General features: G+C 34.1%; 1 protein-coding gene across 36 annotated transcripts in view; it reads left to right on the top strand.

The window, feature by feature from the left end:
• ADGRL3 (adhesion G protein-coupled receptor L3) overlaps positions 1-16,630 on the top strand; it is a 723,514-nt gene that overhangs the window by 253,708 nt on the left and 453,176 nt on the right. For all 36 annotated transcript variants that reach the window (XM_084885599.1, XM_084885586.1, XM_084885612.1 and 33 more), the window contains one exon: positions 5,120-5,349. In XM_084885599.1, the coding sequence (XP_084741725.1) occupies positions 5,295-5,349 (55 nt within the window). In that variant the 5' untranslated portion in view covers positions 5,120-5,294. The remainder of the gene's footprint in view (positions 1-5,119; positions 5,350-16,630) is intronic.

Here is a 16,630-nt window from a genome sequence, read left to right as displayed (position 1 = left end):
ACTATAGCTGGTCCCCCTTATTCCAGTTCTGCCCCTAACAAGTAATTATCTTGTCAGTTGTAACAGAATGAGTCTCTAATTCCTTTTCTTGGTGGTTTTTCTCTTTGTGTTTTTGAAGAGCTATATTTTAGAAGTGAGTTGAATGAAAATCCCTTTTACATGAATACTGATTAGTTTGATAAAGTAAATGACAACACATAAATTGGGGACAAAATCATTTCCAGAAAATTTTCTTAGTTTGTTTTTGATGTTAGTATTCAGGGGGGAATCTTTCTGTAGATTATGGGCAGTCTTGTCTTTCCATTGATCTATTACAATTCCTATAGTTGAATTGATGGGATTTCATTATACATACTCCCAGGTTAGCACATTATTTTGTGGTGGTGCCTGAGAGGTAGGTAGGAGGTGAGAATGTGTCACCCTTCTCAAATAGTAGCTTATGCTCCTCCAAACTCCTTTTCCCACCTCTGTTTACACAGTAATCATGAAAACAAATCCCTATGCCTAAATCAAATGTAAAATATCATAGTAGAAGTGCCTTTATGCCCTGCTGCAATATCCTAAAATAACCATTATTATAGATAATAGACCTATAATTTTTATTCTTTTCATAAAATAACTGTCTCCCATGGCTTTATCAATATTAAAATATATAGCTTATAAAATATACTATTTCGGTTTTCACTAAAGCCAGACTTCACAATAGCAATAATCATATTTTACTATGGAAATAATTTTCTCTAAACCTCCAAAGGGTATAATGTGTAATTAGATTTTTTAAACCTGTCTTTTCTCTCTCTCTCTCTCTCTCTCTCTCTCTCTCTCTCTCTCTCTCTCTCTCTCTCTCTCTCTCCTCCCTCCCTCCCTCCCTCCCTCCCTCCCTCCCTCCCTTTCCTCTGCTCTTGTGCTGGTCAAGGTTCTCCACTTTTCAGAATCAAGTAACCCATTTAAGCAAGGCCTAAGTCTACCTCCGAAACTTGCCACATTGTCTCCTTCTTTTGTACAACTAATAAACCTATTACTGTGATACAGTTTCTTGTTTATTTCTATTATAGAGAGGAAAGAGCACTGATGTTGAATTCAGATACTTGGTTTGAAATTCTTACTGAGTAACAAGTCTGATTTTCTTCCTCAGTAAGTATCGGAGTATTATCTGCTTTAAAGATTTCTATGGAGCCCATTTCTATGGGATGATGCTCAGTTAGTTGAAAGGTAGCAGGTTTAATTTCTATGGAGAATTAAATCAGAAAATTGTTTAATTTCTAGAACATTGGTTGGCATAAGAAGCTAAAGAAATATAATTATTTTCTTCTTCATGTGACTAAAGAAATGTTAATTTTTCTCCTCTTTATGTAACTTCATTTCCTGTGTTTTATACTATAGTATGAATTGTGAGAAAACGTTTTCTACTTTATTTGCATTTTGAAGAAATTTAGTATATATTTTTGAAATAATAGATAAATAATTTACGTGAATGGCTAACCACATATATTTTTTCTTGTAGCTAAATAGTTCTGTATGTATTTCTCTTATTTATATGTGTTTTTTTGTATGGGTCTATGTGGATACACACATTCACTGATATCAATTTTTGACAATCATAAACCCAGTGGCCATAGGAAAAATAGCAACAATAACTGAATGTTGAGTGTATCGTGTATTATTTGCTTGTTGATCTATCTATCAGCTTATGTATTCCTTTTAAGATATCCATTAATTATCTCATGCATATTCATTAATATAATTTCATTTTTATTTTATTTATTTATTTAATTTATTGTTGGCATTATTACACATGTCCCTGTATCCCCCACTTTTCAACGCCTCCACCCAGCCCTTGCCCTAAACCAGGCCTTCACCACACTATTATCTGTGTCTATGGGCTATGCATATATGTTCTTTGGCTAATCTCTCCCTGTTCCTCCTACTATCTCCCTGCGCCCACCCCCCTGCCTCAGGTCTATTAGTCTTTTACATGCATCCATGCCTCTGGACTCTTTTCAAAAATTGATTTTGAGCCCTAGCTTGTTTGTCTCAATGAATCGAGCTCAGGCATGAGAAATGAAAGGTCCTTGGATACATGCTCAGGTTGTTGGCTCTATCCCCAGTAGGCAGCCAATCAGTTATTCTCTCTCATCATTTATGTTTCTCTCTCTCTCCCCTCTCCCTTCCTCTCTGAAATCAATAAAAAATATTTAAAAAAATGATTTTGAACAAAATAAATTAGCAATTTTCTTTTAAAATTCGTTTTAGAAAAGAATTATACACTTATGACAAGTTCTGAATGTTTTTTGGAACTCAAAGTATGAATAAATGAAAATGAAATGAAAATGTTGCTCATGATTCCTTTCCATGGTTTCTGTTTTATCTGAACCACATTTCCCCCCTGTCAGTGCTTTTCCTATTTGTAAGAGGAAAATGCTATGAGATTGTCTATTATAAGCTTCATTTTGTTTTATAGTCTATGTGAGATTAAGCATAAAATTTGTATGTGTTGTGTCCAAATGTAGTATTCTTGGCATCCATCTATACACTAGTGACTCAGGAAATATTAATAGCTAAATAATCTTGCTTCTTACACAGCCACGGTAAAAGGATAAACGTGAAACTAATCTTACCTAATAATAGACAAACATGTAAATTGACCTTACCTCTGCTACACCGTTGGCCAATCAGGGGTGATATGCAAATTAATCAAAGATGGTGTGGTTAATTTGCATACACAGGTGCCAAGTGAAGGGGGCAGGACACAGGCATTCTACCCCACCCCCAGTCTCTCAGGGCTTCTGAGTTGTGTGGGAAGGTGGGGCCGGAGATAAAAGAGGAGGTTCCAGGGCCTGATGGAAAGGGGCTGGGCCTGAGTGGAAAGGCAGTGTTGGCAGCCAGGGAAAGGAAGGCTCTTTCTAGCAGGAATCTTCGTACATCAGGCTTCTAGTGAAAGACATAGAGCTCTTATTACATGCCAGACACTCTTCTGGGCAATATATATTTTAATGTATTTCAGATAATTAAAAGATACAAGTTATGGTTCATTTAATGTTCTTATAACCATAATTGTGAAGTATTGACACTTTTTCCTACTAACTGATAGGAATCCAAGGCCCGAGAGCTTAAACGACTAGCCCAAGGTTATCTTTATCATGCTATAAGTAATAGTGCCCAAAATTCAGATAAATCCATGTAATATTGATATAACCAAGGCAAATACTTCAGACTATTATGGAATTTATTTTGCTAAAATGAGGATTATAATACAATCTTCAGTAAGCTATCGCTATTTTGAATGCCCATTCCCAGAAAAAAAATACATACTCAAATATGAAATTATATTACATATATATTAATCACCAGAATACAGAGAGAGAGAGAGAGGAACAGAGAGATGCAGCTTCTATTAATTCATCTATTTTTTTTATTGTTTAAAGTATTACATGATTCCTTTTTCTCTGATTGACAACCCCCCCCCCCCACCGTGACTCCCATCCCCCAGGAAAAGCCCCAATCAACCCAGTCTCTGTGTCCCTTGGTTATGCTAATATTCATGCAAACAAGTCCTTTGGTTATCTCTACATCCTCCTTTCCTGCCTTCTCTCTGAGGTTGGACAGTCTACTCAGTGTTACCTTGTCTCTGGATCTATTTTTGTTTATCAGATTATGTTGTTCATTATATTCCATATTTGAGTGAGATCCTATGATATTTATCTTTGTCTGACTGGCATATTTCTCTTAGCATAATGCTTTCCAGATCCACCCATGCTGTTGCAAATGGTAAAGAGTTCCTTCTTTTTTACAGCAGCGTAGTATTCCACAGTTTTCTAATCTACTCATCTGCCGATAGGCACTTAGGCTATTTCCAAATCCTAGCTGTGTTAAATTGTGCTGCTCTGAATATAGGGGTGCATGTATCCTTTCTGATTGGTGTTTCTGAGTTCTAGGGATATATTCCTTGAAGTGGGATCACTGGGTCAAACAGGAGTTCCATTTTTAACTTCTTAAGGAAACTCCATACTGTTTTCCACAGTGGCTGCACCAGTCTGCATTCCCACTAGCAGTGCACCAGGGTTTCTTCTTCTTCACATCCTCACCAGCACTTGTCAATTGTTGATTTGTTGATGACAGCCATTCTGACACGTGTGAGATGGTAACTCATTGTGATTTAGAACATGTTTTCATATGTCTCTCAGCCTTCTCTATATCCTCTTTTGACAAGTGTCTGTTTAGGTCCTTTCCCCATTTTTTATTGGATCCTTTATCTTCCTTTTGTTAAGTTGTATGAGTTCCCTGTAAATTTTGGACATTGATCAATTTTAAAGGTGCATGAAAGACAGAATCATCAAAATGTGGGTCATGTTCCCTTCATATTTTTGCTCTATAAGATAATCTGTGCATACATAAGCTGAAGCAGCTATATCAGTTTGATTCACTAACATGACTTTTTAAATGTCTGCCATAAATGTATTTAACTCTTTTAAGCAAGATTGTTCATCTTAAGCTGTCAGATCCTAGAAAATAAATAGCATGTTTTATTCAGTATTGTATTATGTTTTCCTAGTCCAGTGCTTTGTAGTTTGGTGGGCACTTTATAAAACTCTGTTGAAAGAATTATCTTTGAGCATAATTAATTAATAAAAATCTATGATCTTCACAGGTTTACTTACAAATATGCTTAGAATAACAATGTAGGTTACATGTAGAATGATTTCTAAATGAATATTAGGGACTAAAATGAAAGTAAAACTTATACACTTAACTTCTTATTTCAATCTCACAGCAATGATAATAAATTTTTATAGTAAAGTTAATAAAAATTATATTTATGAAAAATATTTAATGCATAGTAAGTGCAAAACTTAGTCGATTATTATAAAAATAACATAGTATATTTATATTATTTTTCCAATAATACTGCATTATTTATTTCAGTTTCTTTGAGGTGTAGAGATTAAATACTGATAATACATGCATAAACATTGTCCTTTACGTTACTCATTTTTATATATGGATCCTGTACTCATTAAAATGAAATTAGGAGGTATAAGAGGTATTTTAGTCAGGGAATAAACTTTTAAAGAGTTAAGAAAACCTATATTTGATAACTTTTTTTTTTTCTTGTTTGCAGGATTCGAATTTGGGATATTGGTGTTTCTGTTTTTAGGACTACTTCTTTTTGGGTTTTTACTTTTTCTTTTTTTTTAATCATCGGTCTTGGAATACAGAAGAGGAACCAGAAACACTCATTGTGATTCTCGTGGGAAACACTCACTTTTGAGGCACTCACGCCTGACTTCACAACCATGTGGCCATCACAGCTACTGCTCTTCATGATGCTCTTAGCACCCATAGCCCATGGTAAGCACTTTAATTAGTTTCTTTGTTTGATTCTTAATGTTGCCTCAGTTATTCATTCTAGTTTCTTTCCTTTACATCTTTGCTCTAAGATTTAGCAGCTTTTGTCTACATATATTAATAGAAGTAAGAGTAAAAGGTCACATGTGTGACTTAAGCTGCAATAAATATTAGTTAGAATTTTATTTCTTAAGGTACTTTTTAGAATGTATGTATGACCAAAGTTTTTGTTTGCTTAAAAAACAACTTTGCATGGTTTAGTCTTTATTTTTACCACACCCAGGGAGAATTAGCTGACTCATTAACTACATCACTTATTGCGAATTTTTTGGTTTACATATTTTTATAATCAAAATAATTCTTAATATAGTATTTGCATTTGAAAGAAAACACCCCCCAAAATCTGATTTCTCAAACTAAGTAATCATTTATTTGTTAGTGTTTACTACTGTGCTTAATTTTTAGTACACAGAACAAAAAAAAACTAAACTTTTCATTAAAGGAAAATTGTTTTTGTCATATAACTTTCAATGCAAAATAGGGGGGAAAAACAACAACATTAAAATAATGTGAACATATGCAGAAAGGTAATTTTACAGAAACCTGCTAGTATACTCTTAAAAATAATATCCTTGTTCATTTAAACATCTTTGTATTGATAACAGAAATATGTAAATAATTACATACCTTTGGGCATTTTATAAAACATATAAATATTCCATAGGTAAGCAAGACAGTTTCTGTACTACTTAGTATATAATGTTCACTGAATCTCAATAAGCCCTGTCAAGTTAAAGTCTATATGTATGTTCCTTTCTCACAATTTAAAGTTTCCTACTAATTACCCTTCCTTTTGCACTAAGATAAAAATGGTGTAGTGCAGACACTATTTCATATGTTAATGGCAATTATAGCAAAGAAAAGGGGACACAGTTATATTCGCCAGTGCTTAGGAGTTCTCAGCATATTATAATCCATCAAGCAGCTGAAATGAATTTTCAGCCTCTTTCACTCACTTTTGGTTTTTAATTGATTATGAAATCAGCTGTAGTTCATGAATGATGCAGTTCCACATTTGGCTCATGTCCTAAGTTTCAAATGGAATTGCATTCTGCTGTCATTTTAAGAAAGGATAAAAGTTTCCTCCAAAGTTCCCCTGATTTAACAATTATATGTAACCAATACCTATAATATAAGGTAGTGCTCTTTTAATAAAAAGAAAGTAAAATTATATAACCATACATAATATAAATAAATTTTGTCAAAAATTTTGAAGTAGTATTTCTTTAATTCATATATTGATGCAGTACTTAAACATTCACAATCTTGGGCACATGTGGCATTTGTCATATGGGACAAATAATTGTCACTTTAAACAAATGCTTTTCTCATTATATATCTCAAGATGATTCTAGTTAGGGATTTTATGTTATAAAAATGCCTCACTCAGATAGTTCTTTTGAGGATTAAATAAGTAGCATATGTGAATCTAGCATAGTGCGTGATGAATATTAAATGGTTGAACATGTTCACTGCCTTCATACACTATCTGTCTCTTCAGTTTTGGTTCTAGTAAATTATAAAAACCAGGAATTAGCTGAGAAATTATTTTAACATGATATCTATTCCATTTGTTGTTGATGTTCAGAGGAAATACACACACACACACACACACACACACACACAAGTATATTTATTTTTCAAAAGTCAGTCTAAAATTACACTCGTTTGAGCAGGTAGATTAAAAATAGCAGAAGTAGACATTGTATTAAAGACTGTTTTTATTGAATTTTCTGTTCTCCACAAACAGACACCTATGTATGTCACTGGGTCCCAAACAAGGCTGAGCTATGTGTAGATCTTGGTTCTTGGATTGGGACCTGTACTGAACACACACACACACACACACACACACACACACACACACAATCTCTAGGTAACTCTGAGAAATATCTTAACTCCCCTAGTTGGGCACATTAATAATTGACCTGGTATATCAAATATTTTAGGCTAAAAAGTTAAGCAATCCTTTCCATTTTACATGAACTACTTTCTATTATATATATATATATTTAAAAATCATATAAACCTGAACAACATGGAAGATTTCAAATGATACACTCTATTCTTATTGCCACAAGTTAGGTATTCTAAAACTTGCACCAGAGAAAATTCAAGTCAGTGTTGTGTGCCTTCTACAGGAGGCGCCTCCACTGTGGTTCCACTTCTGACTTGTGAACCCAGGGCCTCACATGAGCAGCTGTGTAGAACCAGCTTACTCATAAAGAGAGGGACGCATCAGCCTTTCACCAGTGCTGAGGTCACTCAGGAGGCGTTTTTAGAACCTCTACTAATCCTGGCTTAAAGAAATAGCACTTAACTCAAAACCATAGAGGAGTGGCTTAAAATGGATGTCACAATTCTAGAAGAATCTCCCCCGCCCCAAACATCCCTGACAACGTCCCCTCACCTACAGTTGTGAGGCCCAGCTTCATTTGCCCTCATGTTCACGGAGAATTTACTTTTCTGGGTATGATCTGAGTCTCTATTCTTTTTCTCTTTAGCAAATAGTAATGATCATTATGGATTTTATAGCTATACAATTTGGATATATCGGTACAATTAACCACAAAATTCTTGTGGGTTTAACAATATTTATTATAATCTTTATCATTAAATGTTTATGGTACAAACATTGAATATTGAGTGGTAAAGGAACTTGACTAATGTTACCCAAGCTATTATGAGACTCAGAGGAGACCTGGTTTCGTGAGCTCTTGTCTTACTGCCAGTAAGATGATCAATTTCTAGCAAGGTCATTCTTCCCAATAAAGGATCCCATCTCACCTCTCCCGGTCATTGGGAGAGATGAGGCAGTATGCATGTAACCTGCCTCCACTAAGGTCTGGTCACAGACGGACTGAGGTTGGAAATCTGACAAACCTGAGATAATATTCTGGCTCTCCCATCTACTAGCTCTGTAACTCTATTACTTGATAAACTAGTTACCAATCCTACGTTGAGTTATAAAGCTGTACTAATTGCTAAAAAATATGGCAGTGAGCAAAAAATATTCTTAATACTTCCCTCAAGGAGCTTATAGAAACTTAAAAATGTGTAAGTCTACTTTTCATCCAAAAGAATAGACACTTATGCCATGCAGAGTCATTTTAAGAATGGATAGAATAATAAACTATGTATAGCTTCTAACATAGTGCGGGTATTTGGTAAATCTTTCTTGTATTTGGTTTTTCTACTCTAAAATTAGCTTGAAATAGATGTAAACCTCTGAAGGTTTGATAAGGAAAAATGCATAATTATCCTTATTCTTGCCTTGAGAATAGAAAGAAATCTTCTGCTTAAACCTCAGTATTCAGGTTTTGCCAGAAATTTCTTAATACTACTCTCTGAACATAATTATTATTAAACTGATATATATTAAAGCTTAGTATGTAATGTCAGTATATAAAAATGTAATTATAGTACATAATTGTCAGCGATTCTAGTATATAATAGTCAGTGGTAGTGAAATATAAATGGTAGTATATGATGCATTTTTGCACGATCTTTATATGGATAAAATTAGAAACCAAGCTAAGTAATTAATTCTGAATAATGTTTACATTAGTTGAATGACCTGCCCATCATCCTAGAAAGTCATGCCAATATTTTATACAGAAAAACAAAATCCATCAGTATATCCACATTATGTATATATACCCACACAATTCTTTGAAATTAGGAAATGTCCACGGCTCTTTGTTTATCTGTCCATATTCTATGTCTTTATGTGCCTCTGTATTTCCATTTTCCATGACCGTATGCCCTTCCTGTGCTGCCATACAACCCTTATCTATTATGCAATGAGACCTGGCAGAAATCAAGAGAAGCAGGGAAAGCAGATGGCCAGTTCTTTGATGTTAACTAATGTAGGGTTACATGAAGTTAAAGTGTTTTTTGTTCTATTCATGTGATTGGAAACAAGGGAAATAGTGAGATTGGAGAACAATATCCAGTGATAACATGGGTACCAGGGCTCATGCTGACTGGCAGAAAGGGTAGTGCCAAGGTTCAGTGTGGGACCTGGGCTAGGAGATCTGGTCAGGGTGTGACTACCCAAGCCACATGGGTTGGGAGTTGAGAAGGTGATTTTGGTGTATGTATGTGTATGTGTGTGTGTGTATGTGTATATATATATATATATATATATATATATATATATAAAATCTTAATTTAACTGTACTTATAGGTAATGTCTTTATTGAAAAGATAGCATATAGGATTGATTGAGCCCCCTGGGTAATGGGAAACAATATGGTACATTTGTATAGAATATAGGGATTTAGTATTTTTTTCTATAGCCAACATATGCTTAATTTTTTCCTATAGTCCTATTTTTTGGTTGTGAAAGTTTTATGTTTGGTAATATATTCACTAGAGACCCTGTGCACCAATTATTGCACAGGTAGGTTTCCTAGGCTTGGCTGCTGATCAGGGCTGATCAGGTTACCTGCCTCCCTGCCACCTCTTTCCCTCCCTTCCTCAGTGCTCCACCACCACTGCTTGTCACCTGCCATGTTCTGTGCCACCCCCTGGTGGTCAGCACACATCATAGCAAGTGATCTAACTCCCGGTCTCCCGGTTGAACTCCCAAGAGGACACTTTACACATGAGCATTTTATATATATATAGATAGATAGATAGATATATAGATAGATAGATAGATAGATATAGATATAGATATAGATATAGATATAGATATAGATATAGATATAGATATATAGATAGATAGATTTTACGGGGTATCCCACTTTTTATTATATTCAAGTAAGTTAATTACAATAAAAAGTTCTTAGTTGGAACAAAAAAACCAATAGATGCATATATATTTGATACTATACATTTTTATGTATATGCACTTTATAATTAATCTATTTTAACAGTTATAATACTATTTAATGGGTCAGTAATTTAAAATAATGCCCATATATATTTTAACTTCTAATAACACGTGAAGCTTGAGAAAGGATATAATTATATTTTACTACATAATGTCTCACCATATAATTCTTATTATGAAGTTATGTTTTATAAGTGCAAAAAGTCAGGTTGACTTCTAAGCTGTGCTTAACTTTCTTATATTTAGAAATTAGTCATCCTTGATATGTTTATAATGCTTTCCAGTCTAGGGAATTTGTAATATTTTCAGTAACATCACTATTTTTATGGTCAGTTATGTTAAACAGCAAAACCTTTGAGGTCATGATATGTGAGGTTTCTATCAGCACACCCAATACCATCTTCCATGACCATGTGGTATTGAATTTCAAAATATATATGTTGTAAATTAACTATGCAGTCTCTGATATCATAAGATTAAGTACAAATATGCATGGCTGGTAGCTTTCCTTTGTAAGAATAGGTTTAGAAACCTTTCTTACACACTCAGCATGCAGTTAGCAATTTAAAAAAGACTCTTCATTTTTTTTTCTTCACATTTGCAAAACAAGTTACATGCAAATTTTATTTCAGTGATACTCATAAGTGACTTGTGTATACCTTGAGAGAGAAATACTGTATTTTTATCTTCAGATGTTATATATATTGTGCATATTTGGCGGGGAGTGGGTTAGATTCCTATGTTAGTTTTTTTATTTTTTTATTTCTTGGACATGGGATGGACTGGCGGCAAAGGGTAGTTGTATAGTTGAGATTGAATTAATTTAAAAATCCTTAGGTATATAATATATATATATATATATATATATATATATATATATATATATATATTATGTTTTCCTCTTTTTTACATTGCTTTTCACTCTCATTTTCAGTGTAAGATTGCTCATACATTTATAATTTCACATAGGTTACACTTTTTCATGCATTTATTCCCTCCATTCTGATTGGGAAATTACTCCTTAATGACCAGTTAAAAAATTGGAATGCAATAAGAAAGAGTCTCATTGATTTATCATGTAAATAGAGACTATGCATTGTGTTATGACCTTTTTAAAAATTTGGCAGTTTAGAAGAAGGTCCTGTTGAAAAACATAATTTACTCATTCTCTACTTTTTAATTGATACATTGGTTTGGTGAAGTCAAGGACAACATTTGCATTGGGGGGAAAATAACTTCAGAAAGTATTTTTTTCTCTTGTATTAATATTGAAAGAATGAGGGTTTATCTTTCTATAAATTATAAATAATCTTGTCTTTACATTTTGTTAATAATGATATTTTTATCTGATTTGAATTTTTATTTCCCCTATATTGCCATCACAGCAGAGTTTCTTTAAATATATAAAAAATTGTCTTTCTCTGAGAAAAATATCTTATAGGAAAGATTGATTAAATAAGCTATGTTAGTTAAGATTTTGCAAGAGAAATATGCTGGTTGTACGTACAAAGGTAATAGATACGTGTTTTTGTAGAAAAATAGGCTTTCACAGTGGCATTTGATTAATTTTCTATATTTATTTCATCTACACATATTATGGTTTGTGGTGACTTGAATGCTCTGAAGTCAAGGTTGTAGCTTACTGGTAAGGTACAAGAACATAGTCTCATATATTTCTGTGTCATTATCAGGGTTATCTACTTTATTGTCACAGTAAGTCTCCTCATAGAAATTTAAATTAGAAAGCAAAAATGTATTGATCCTATGACCCCGTGATATACTTAATGTTAATGTTTGTTAGATTTCCCTACTGTCATGTTATGTATGCACATATATTTTTTTAAATTGGAAAAATGTAAGAAATAAAATTTACCTTTCACTTGACTTAACCTCAAAATGTAGATGTTTCTATGCTCTCATCAAATTAAAAAAAAAATAATATTGTTTCATATGAAGGAACCATTGTTTATCTAACCATATGATAATGACTCAACAGTGAAGGTCATTGATATATTACCATTACAAATAGCATTTTAAAGGAACATGCTTGCATATACATTTGACAATATCACTATACCTCTGGAAGAAAATATCTTGAGAAGTGGAAAGTAAAAGAATTATTTCTTCTTACATTAATTAACAAGTTAAATGAATGCTCATAAATAGTCTATACCTTCATGGTTGTTATTACTAGAATCTTTTTTTATAAGTTGCAAGTTTGAGTTACTATAATAAACGACAAAACAAAATATTGAAGAATAGATGTTCAAATATAAGATAATTATTATTTTAAGCAGTATAATGATATAATCAGGAAATAAAAACTTTCTCAGAATTGAGATCAATTTGAGTTCAGCTGTATGTAACTTAGTAACATGCATTTCATTGTTGATTTGATTTAAAACAGTACTGAAATGTGTGACTTGGAAAGAAATATCAAGAAATATATGGGGTGTATGAGAAGAAAATGCTGAAGTTTACTGGGATTATCAAAGAAAATATGCAATATACTAGGTTCCTAAATGAAAAGACTGAAGACAGCAAAATTGACACATATCTCCAAATTAATTTCTTTAGATTTTTACTGAAATGCATTCAAAGTACCAGTATGAACTTTTCTAGGTAGAAATTTAACACAAATATTCTAAAATATATATTGAATATTAAACAAGAAAAAAAAGCTAGTAGAAATGAAACGAGTAATAGGAAGACACTTACCCAATTGATCATAAAATACATATTGTAAAATACAATAATTAAAGAAAATCTTAAACTAAAGCAAAATGATCAATTATAGAAATAAGATATCTTATAGCACTGTAGTTTATTTATTTGTGTTACAGTGTGTTAGGAATTACTTCTATGAAATTCAAGTGTCTAGAACAGGAAATAGTTAAGATCAAATTGATTATGTGTGTGTTTCAAAATATATGTTATGAGACACATACCCACACTACTTTGAGTAACCTACATTAATCTCCATTTTTGGACATTGTATTAGGATAAGCTAGGCTATAGTCACAGTAAATTCCATAATTAATAGTGGCCTCCAGAGAATATTAACCTGTTCACCAAACATTCCAAGAAAGGTTTCTGGTCAGCATGTGTGTCAGGGGTGGATGTTAATTCTGTTGCTATCATAGTTACTCAGAGACATAGGCTAATGTCATCAGGCTTCCAAAGTCATTCTGAGGCCATTGCCATTCCTGTGGACTGGAATAGCGCTGTGGAAATTCTTTTGGAAAGTTTTTTATGTATATTCTTGGAAGGAGTGTACATTTCTTCTGTTTTCATTTTCATTAAAAAAACACACAAAACAATAAGCCTCATAGTCACACCTATAAGGGAGTCTGAAAAGTGTAGTCCTCTTGTGATAAAGGGAAAAGATATTTAACACACCATGTAGGTTTACAAAAAGGGATCTAATACACTAAGATTTTAATGAATAAATGAAATTTTTACAGCTTTATTGGGATATATTTAATATAACATTTCATGACCAGTGTGGTTCATTGGTTGAGCATCAACCTATAAACCAAGAGGTCACAGTTGATTCCTAGTGAGGGCACATGTCTGGGTTATGGGCTCAGTCCCCAGTAGAGGGCATGCAGGAGGCAGCTAATCAATGATTCTCTCATCATTGTTGTTTCTATCTCCTTCTCCCTCTCTCTTCCTCTCTGAAATCAATAAAAATATATTTTTAAAAACACCACAAAACTAACCATTTTAAAATGTAGAGTTCAGTGGATTTCAGTGTGTGAGCAGCTATACAATCATCACCACAATAAATTTTAAAACATTAATTCTCCAAAGGAAACCTCATATCCATTATTATTCACTCCCAGTACCCCTTAGTCCCATACCTGGCAACCACTAATATACTTTATATCTCTATGGGTTTGCCTATTCTGAACATTTTTCCTAAATAGAATCATATTTTTTCTTATTTTTGTGTGACTTGCTTCTTTCACTTAATATAATTTAAGAATTTATGCATATCATAGCATGTATCAACAAATTCTTTTTTATTGCCAAATAATAATTTGTTGTATGAATATGCCATATTATATTTATTAGTTTATGGAAATATGAATTATTAAAATTTTTCTCTATTCTGCATAATGCTATTATGAAAACTAATTTATAAGTTTTTGTGTGAACATATTTTTACTTTTCCACACCTAGGAGTGGAATTGCTCAATCACATGATAACCCTGTGTTTAGCATGTTGAGGAACTGCAAAACTGTTTTCCAGAGTAGTTATAGAGTAATGCAGTCTCAACAATAAGAGGGTTCTTATTTTTCCACATCCTCACCCACACTTACTGCCTTTTTTGTTTCAACCATCCTAGTCTAGATGAAATAGTATTTCATGGTTTTGGTTTGCATTTCTCTAATACGTAATGATGTTGAGCTTCTTTTCCTGTGTTCATTGGTCATTTGTATGTATATCTTATTTAGAGAAATAATACTCAATAATTTCAGGATTTTTAATTTTTTATTGTTCAGTTCTACATGTTCTTTTTAGAAAAGACTAGAAGATATTATTGTTAGAATACCTTTAGATGTAAAAGTTCTTTATTTTTTAAGATTTTATATTTATGCCAAGACTGGTTTGGCTCAATGGATAGAGCGTCGGCTTGGGTACTGAAGGGTCCCAGGTTCGATTCCAGTCAAGGGCATGTACCTTGGTGGCAGGCATATCCCCTGTAGGGGGTATGCAAGAGGCAGCTGATCGATGACTCTCTCTCATCGATGTTTCTAACTCTCTCTCTCCCTTCCTCTCTGTACAAAATCAATAAAACATATTATAAAAAAAAAAGATTTTATATTTATTTTGAGAGAGAGAGAGAGAGAGGAAGGGAGAGGGAAAGAGTGAATGTGGCTCTAATTGGGATGGAACCCAAAACCCAGGCATGTGCCTTGACCAGAAGTGAACAGACAACCTTTGGTGCACAGAATTATGCCCATCCAATTGAGCCACATTGGTCAGGAGTAGATGTAATTCTTTAGACTACATATTCTAAGAGAGGCTTTTTGCCTGGATTTGTCCATTTAAATCTTACCTATTTTACATTCATTTTGAAATCATACGCTATTTTTCTAGCTTCACTCAACCTTCTCTTGTACTTATATTTGAGGTTCGTAAAGTAATTCATTACTTCAGTTTTTTATTAAAATGATAAAATCTCATAAGTGGCAATGATGGAAACTTCATTCATATATGAACTGTATAGCAGTGGCATTCACTGTGTTCTTCTAGTAGCTTACAATTATTCCTTCCTAAGAAAATGATAAAGGACATTAAGCTTTAGTTATGGTGGCCAAAAATAATTATATTTTTGTTCTTATTTAAATTCTTACTATTCCAGATTTTGGAAGTCCTCATATTTACATCTTTGCTCAAATCCTATCTAATAAAAGAGTAATATGCAAATTAACCACCACTCCGCTACACCCCCACCAGTCATGCCTACCAGCCATGCCCACCAACCAATCAGGAGAGAGTATGGCAAATTAACCCAACCAAGTTGGCTGCAATCATGGAGAGAGCAGGAAGCTTCTGTTTCCCTGGCAATGGAGGAAGCCAAACTTTCCATCTGCCTTGGCCTGCCTTGGCCTCCACTCATGACTACAAAGTTTCAATTATAGAAAATAAATAAATCCCAACAAAAATGGCCGCAGCCACAGAGCTGGCGAGAGCAGGAGGTTTGAGTTGCCCCCAGTGAAGGAGGCAGCCAATCTTTCTGCCTTCCCTGGCCTGCCTTGGTCTCTGCTCAAGGCTACAAAGTTTCAATTATAGAAGATAAATAAATCCCAACAAAAATGAGTGGCCACAGAATTAGCAGGAGGCTTTGCTTTGCTTAAGGCAACAAAGTTTCAATTATAGAAGATAAATAAATCCCAGATATCAGGGCCTTGCTTGGGTCACCGAGGTGGGGGGGAGGGGTGAAAGGGGGGCTGGCCTGCACACCACCACAGGCACCTCACCCAGGCCGCCTTATGCCCCAAGGAACCCCCACCCTGATCCAGGACATCCTTCAGGACAAAGCCAGTTGGCTCCCATCCATGTACCAGTTCTCTAACCTATCTAATAAAAGAATAATATGCAAATTGACCATCACTCCAACACACAAGTTGGCTCCCTGCCTACATGTGATCAAAGATGTGGACACAAGATAGCCACTAAAAGATGGCCAGCAGGGGAGGGCAGTTGGGAGGGACCAGGCCTACAAGGGAGGGCAGTTGGGGGCTATCAAGCCTGCAGGGGAGGACAGTTAGGGGTGACCAGGCCTGCAGGGGAGGGAAGTTGGGGGCGACCAGTCCTGCAGGGAAGGGTAGTTTGGGTGGTACCCAGGCCTACAGGGGAGAGCAGTTGGAGAA

Source organism: Pipistrellus hanaki, assembly GCF_964339955.1.
Source record: "Pipistrellus hanaki genome assembly, chromosome: 1".
NCBI classification, from domain to species: Eukaryota; Metazoa; Chordata; class Mammalia; order Chiroptera; family Vespertilionidae; genus Pipistrellus; species Pipistrellus hanaki.
The sequence above is the reverse complement of the archived record's forward strand: the minus strand, read 5'-3'. Positions and strand labels throughout refer to the sequence as shown.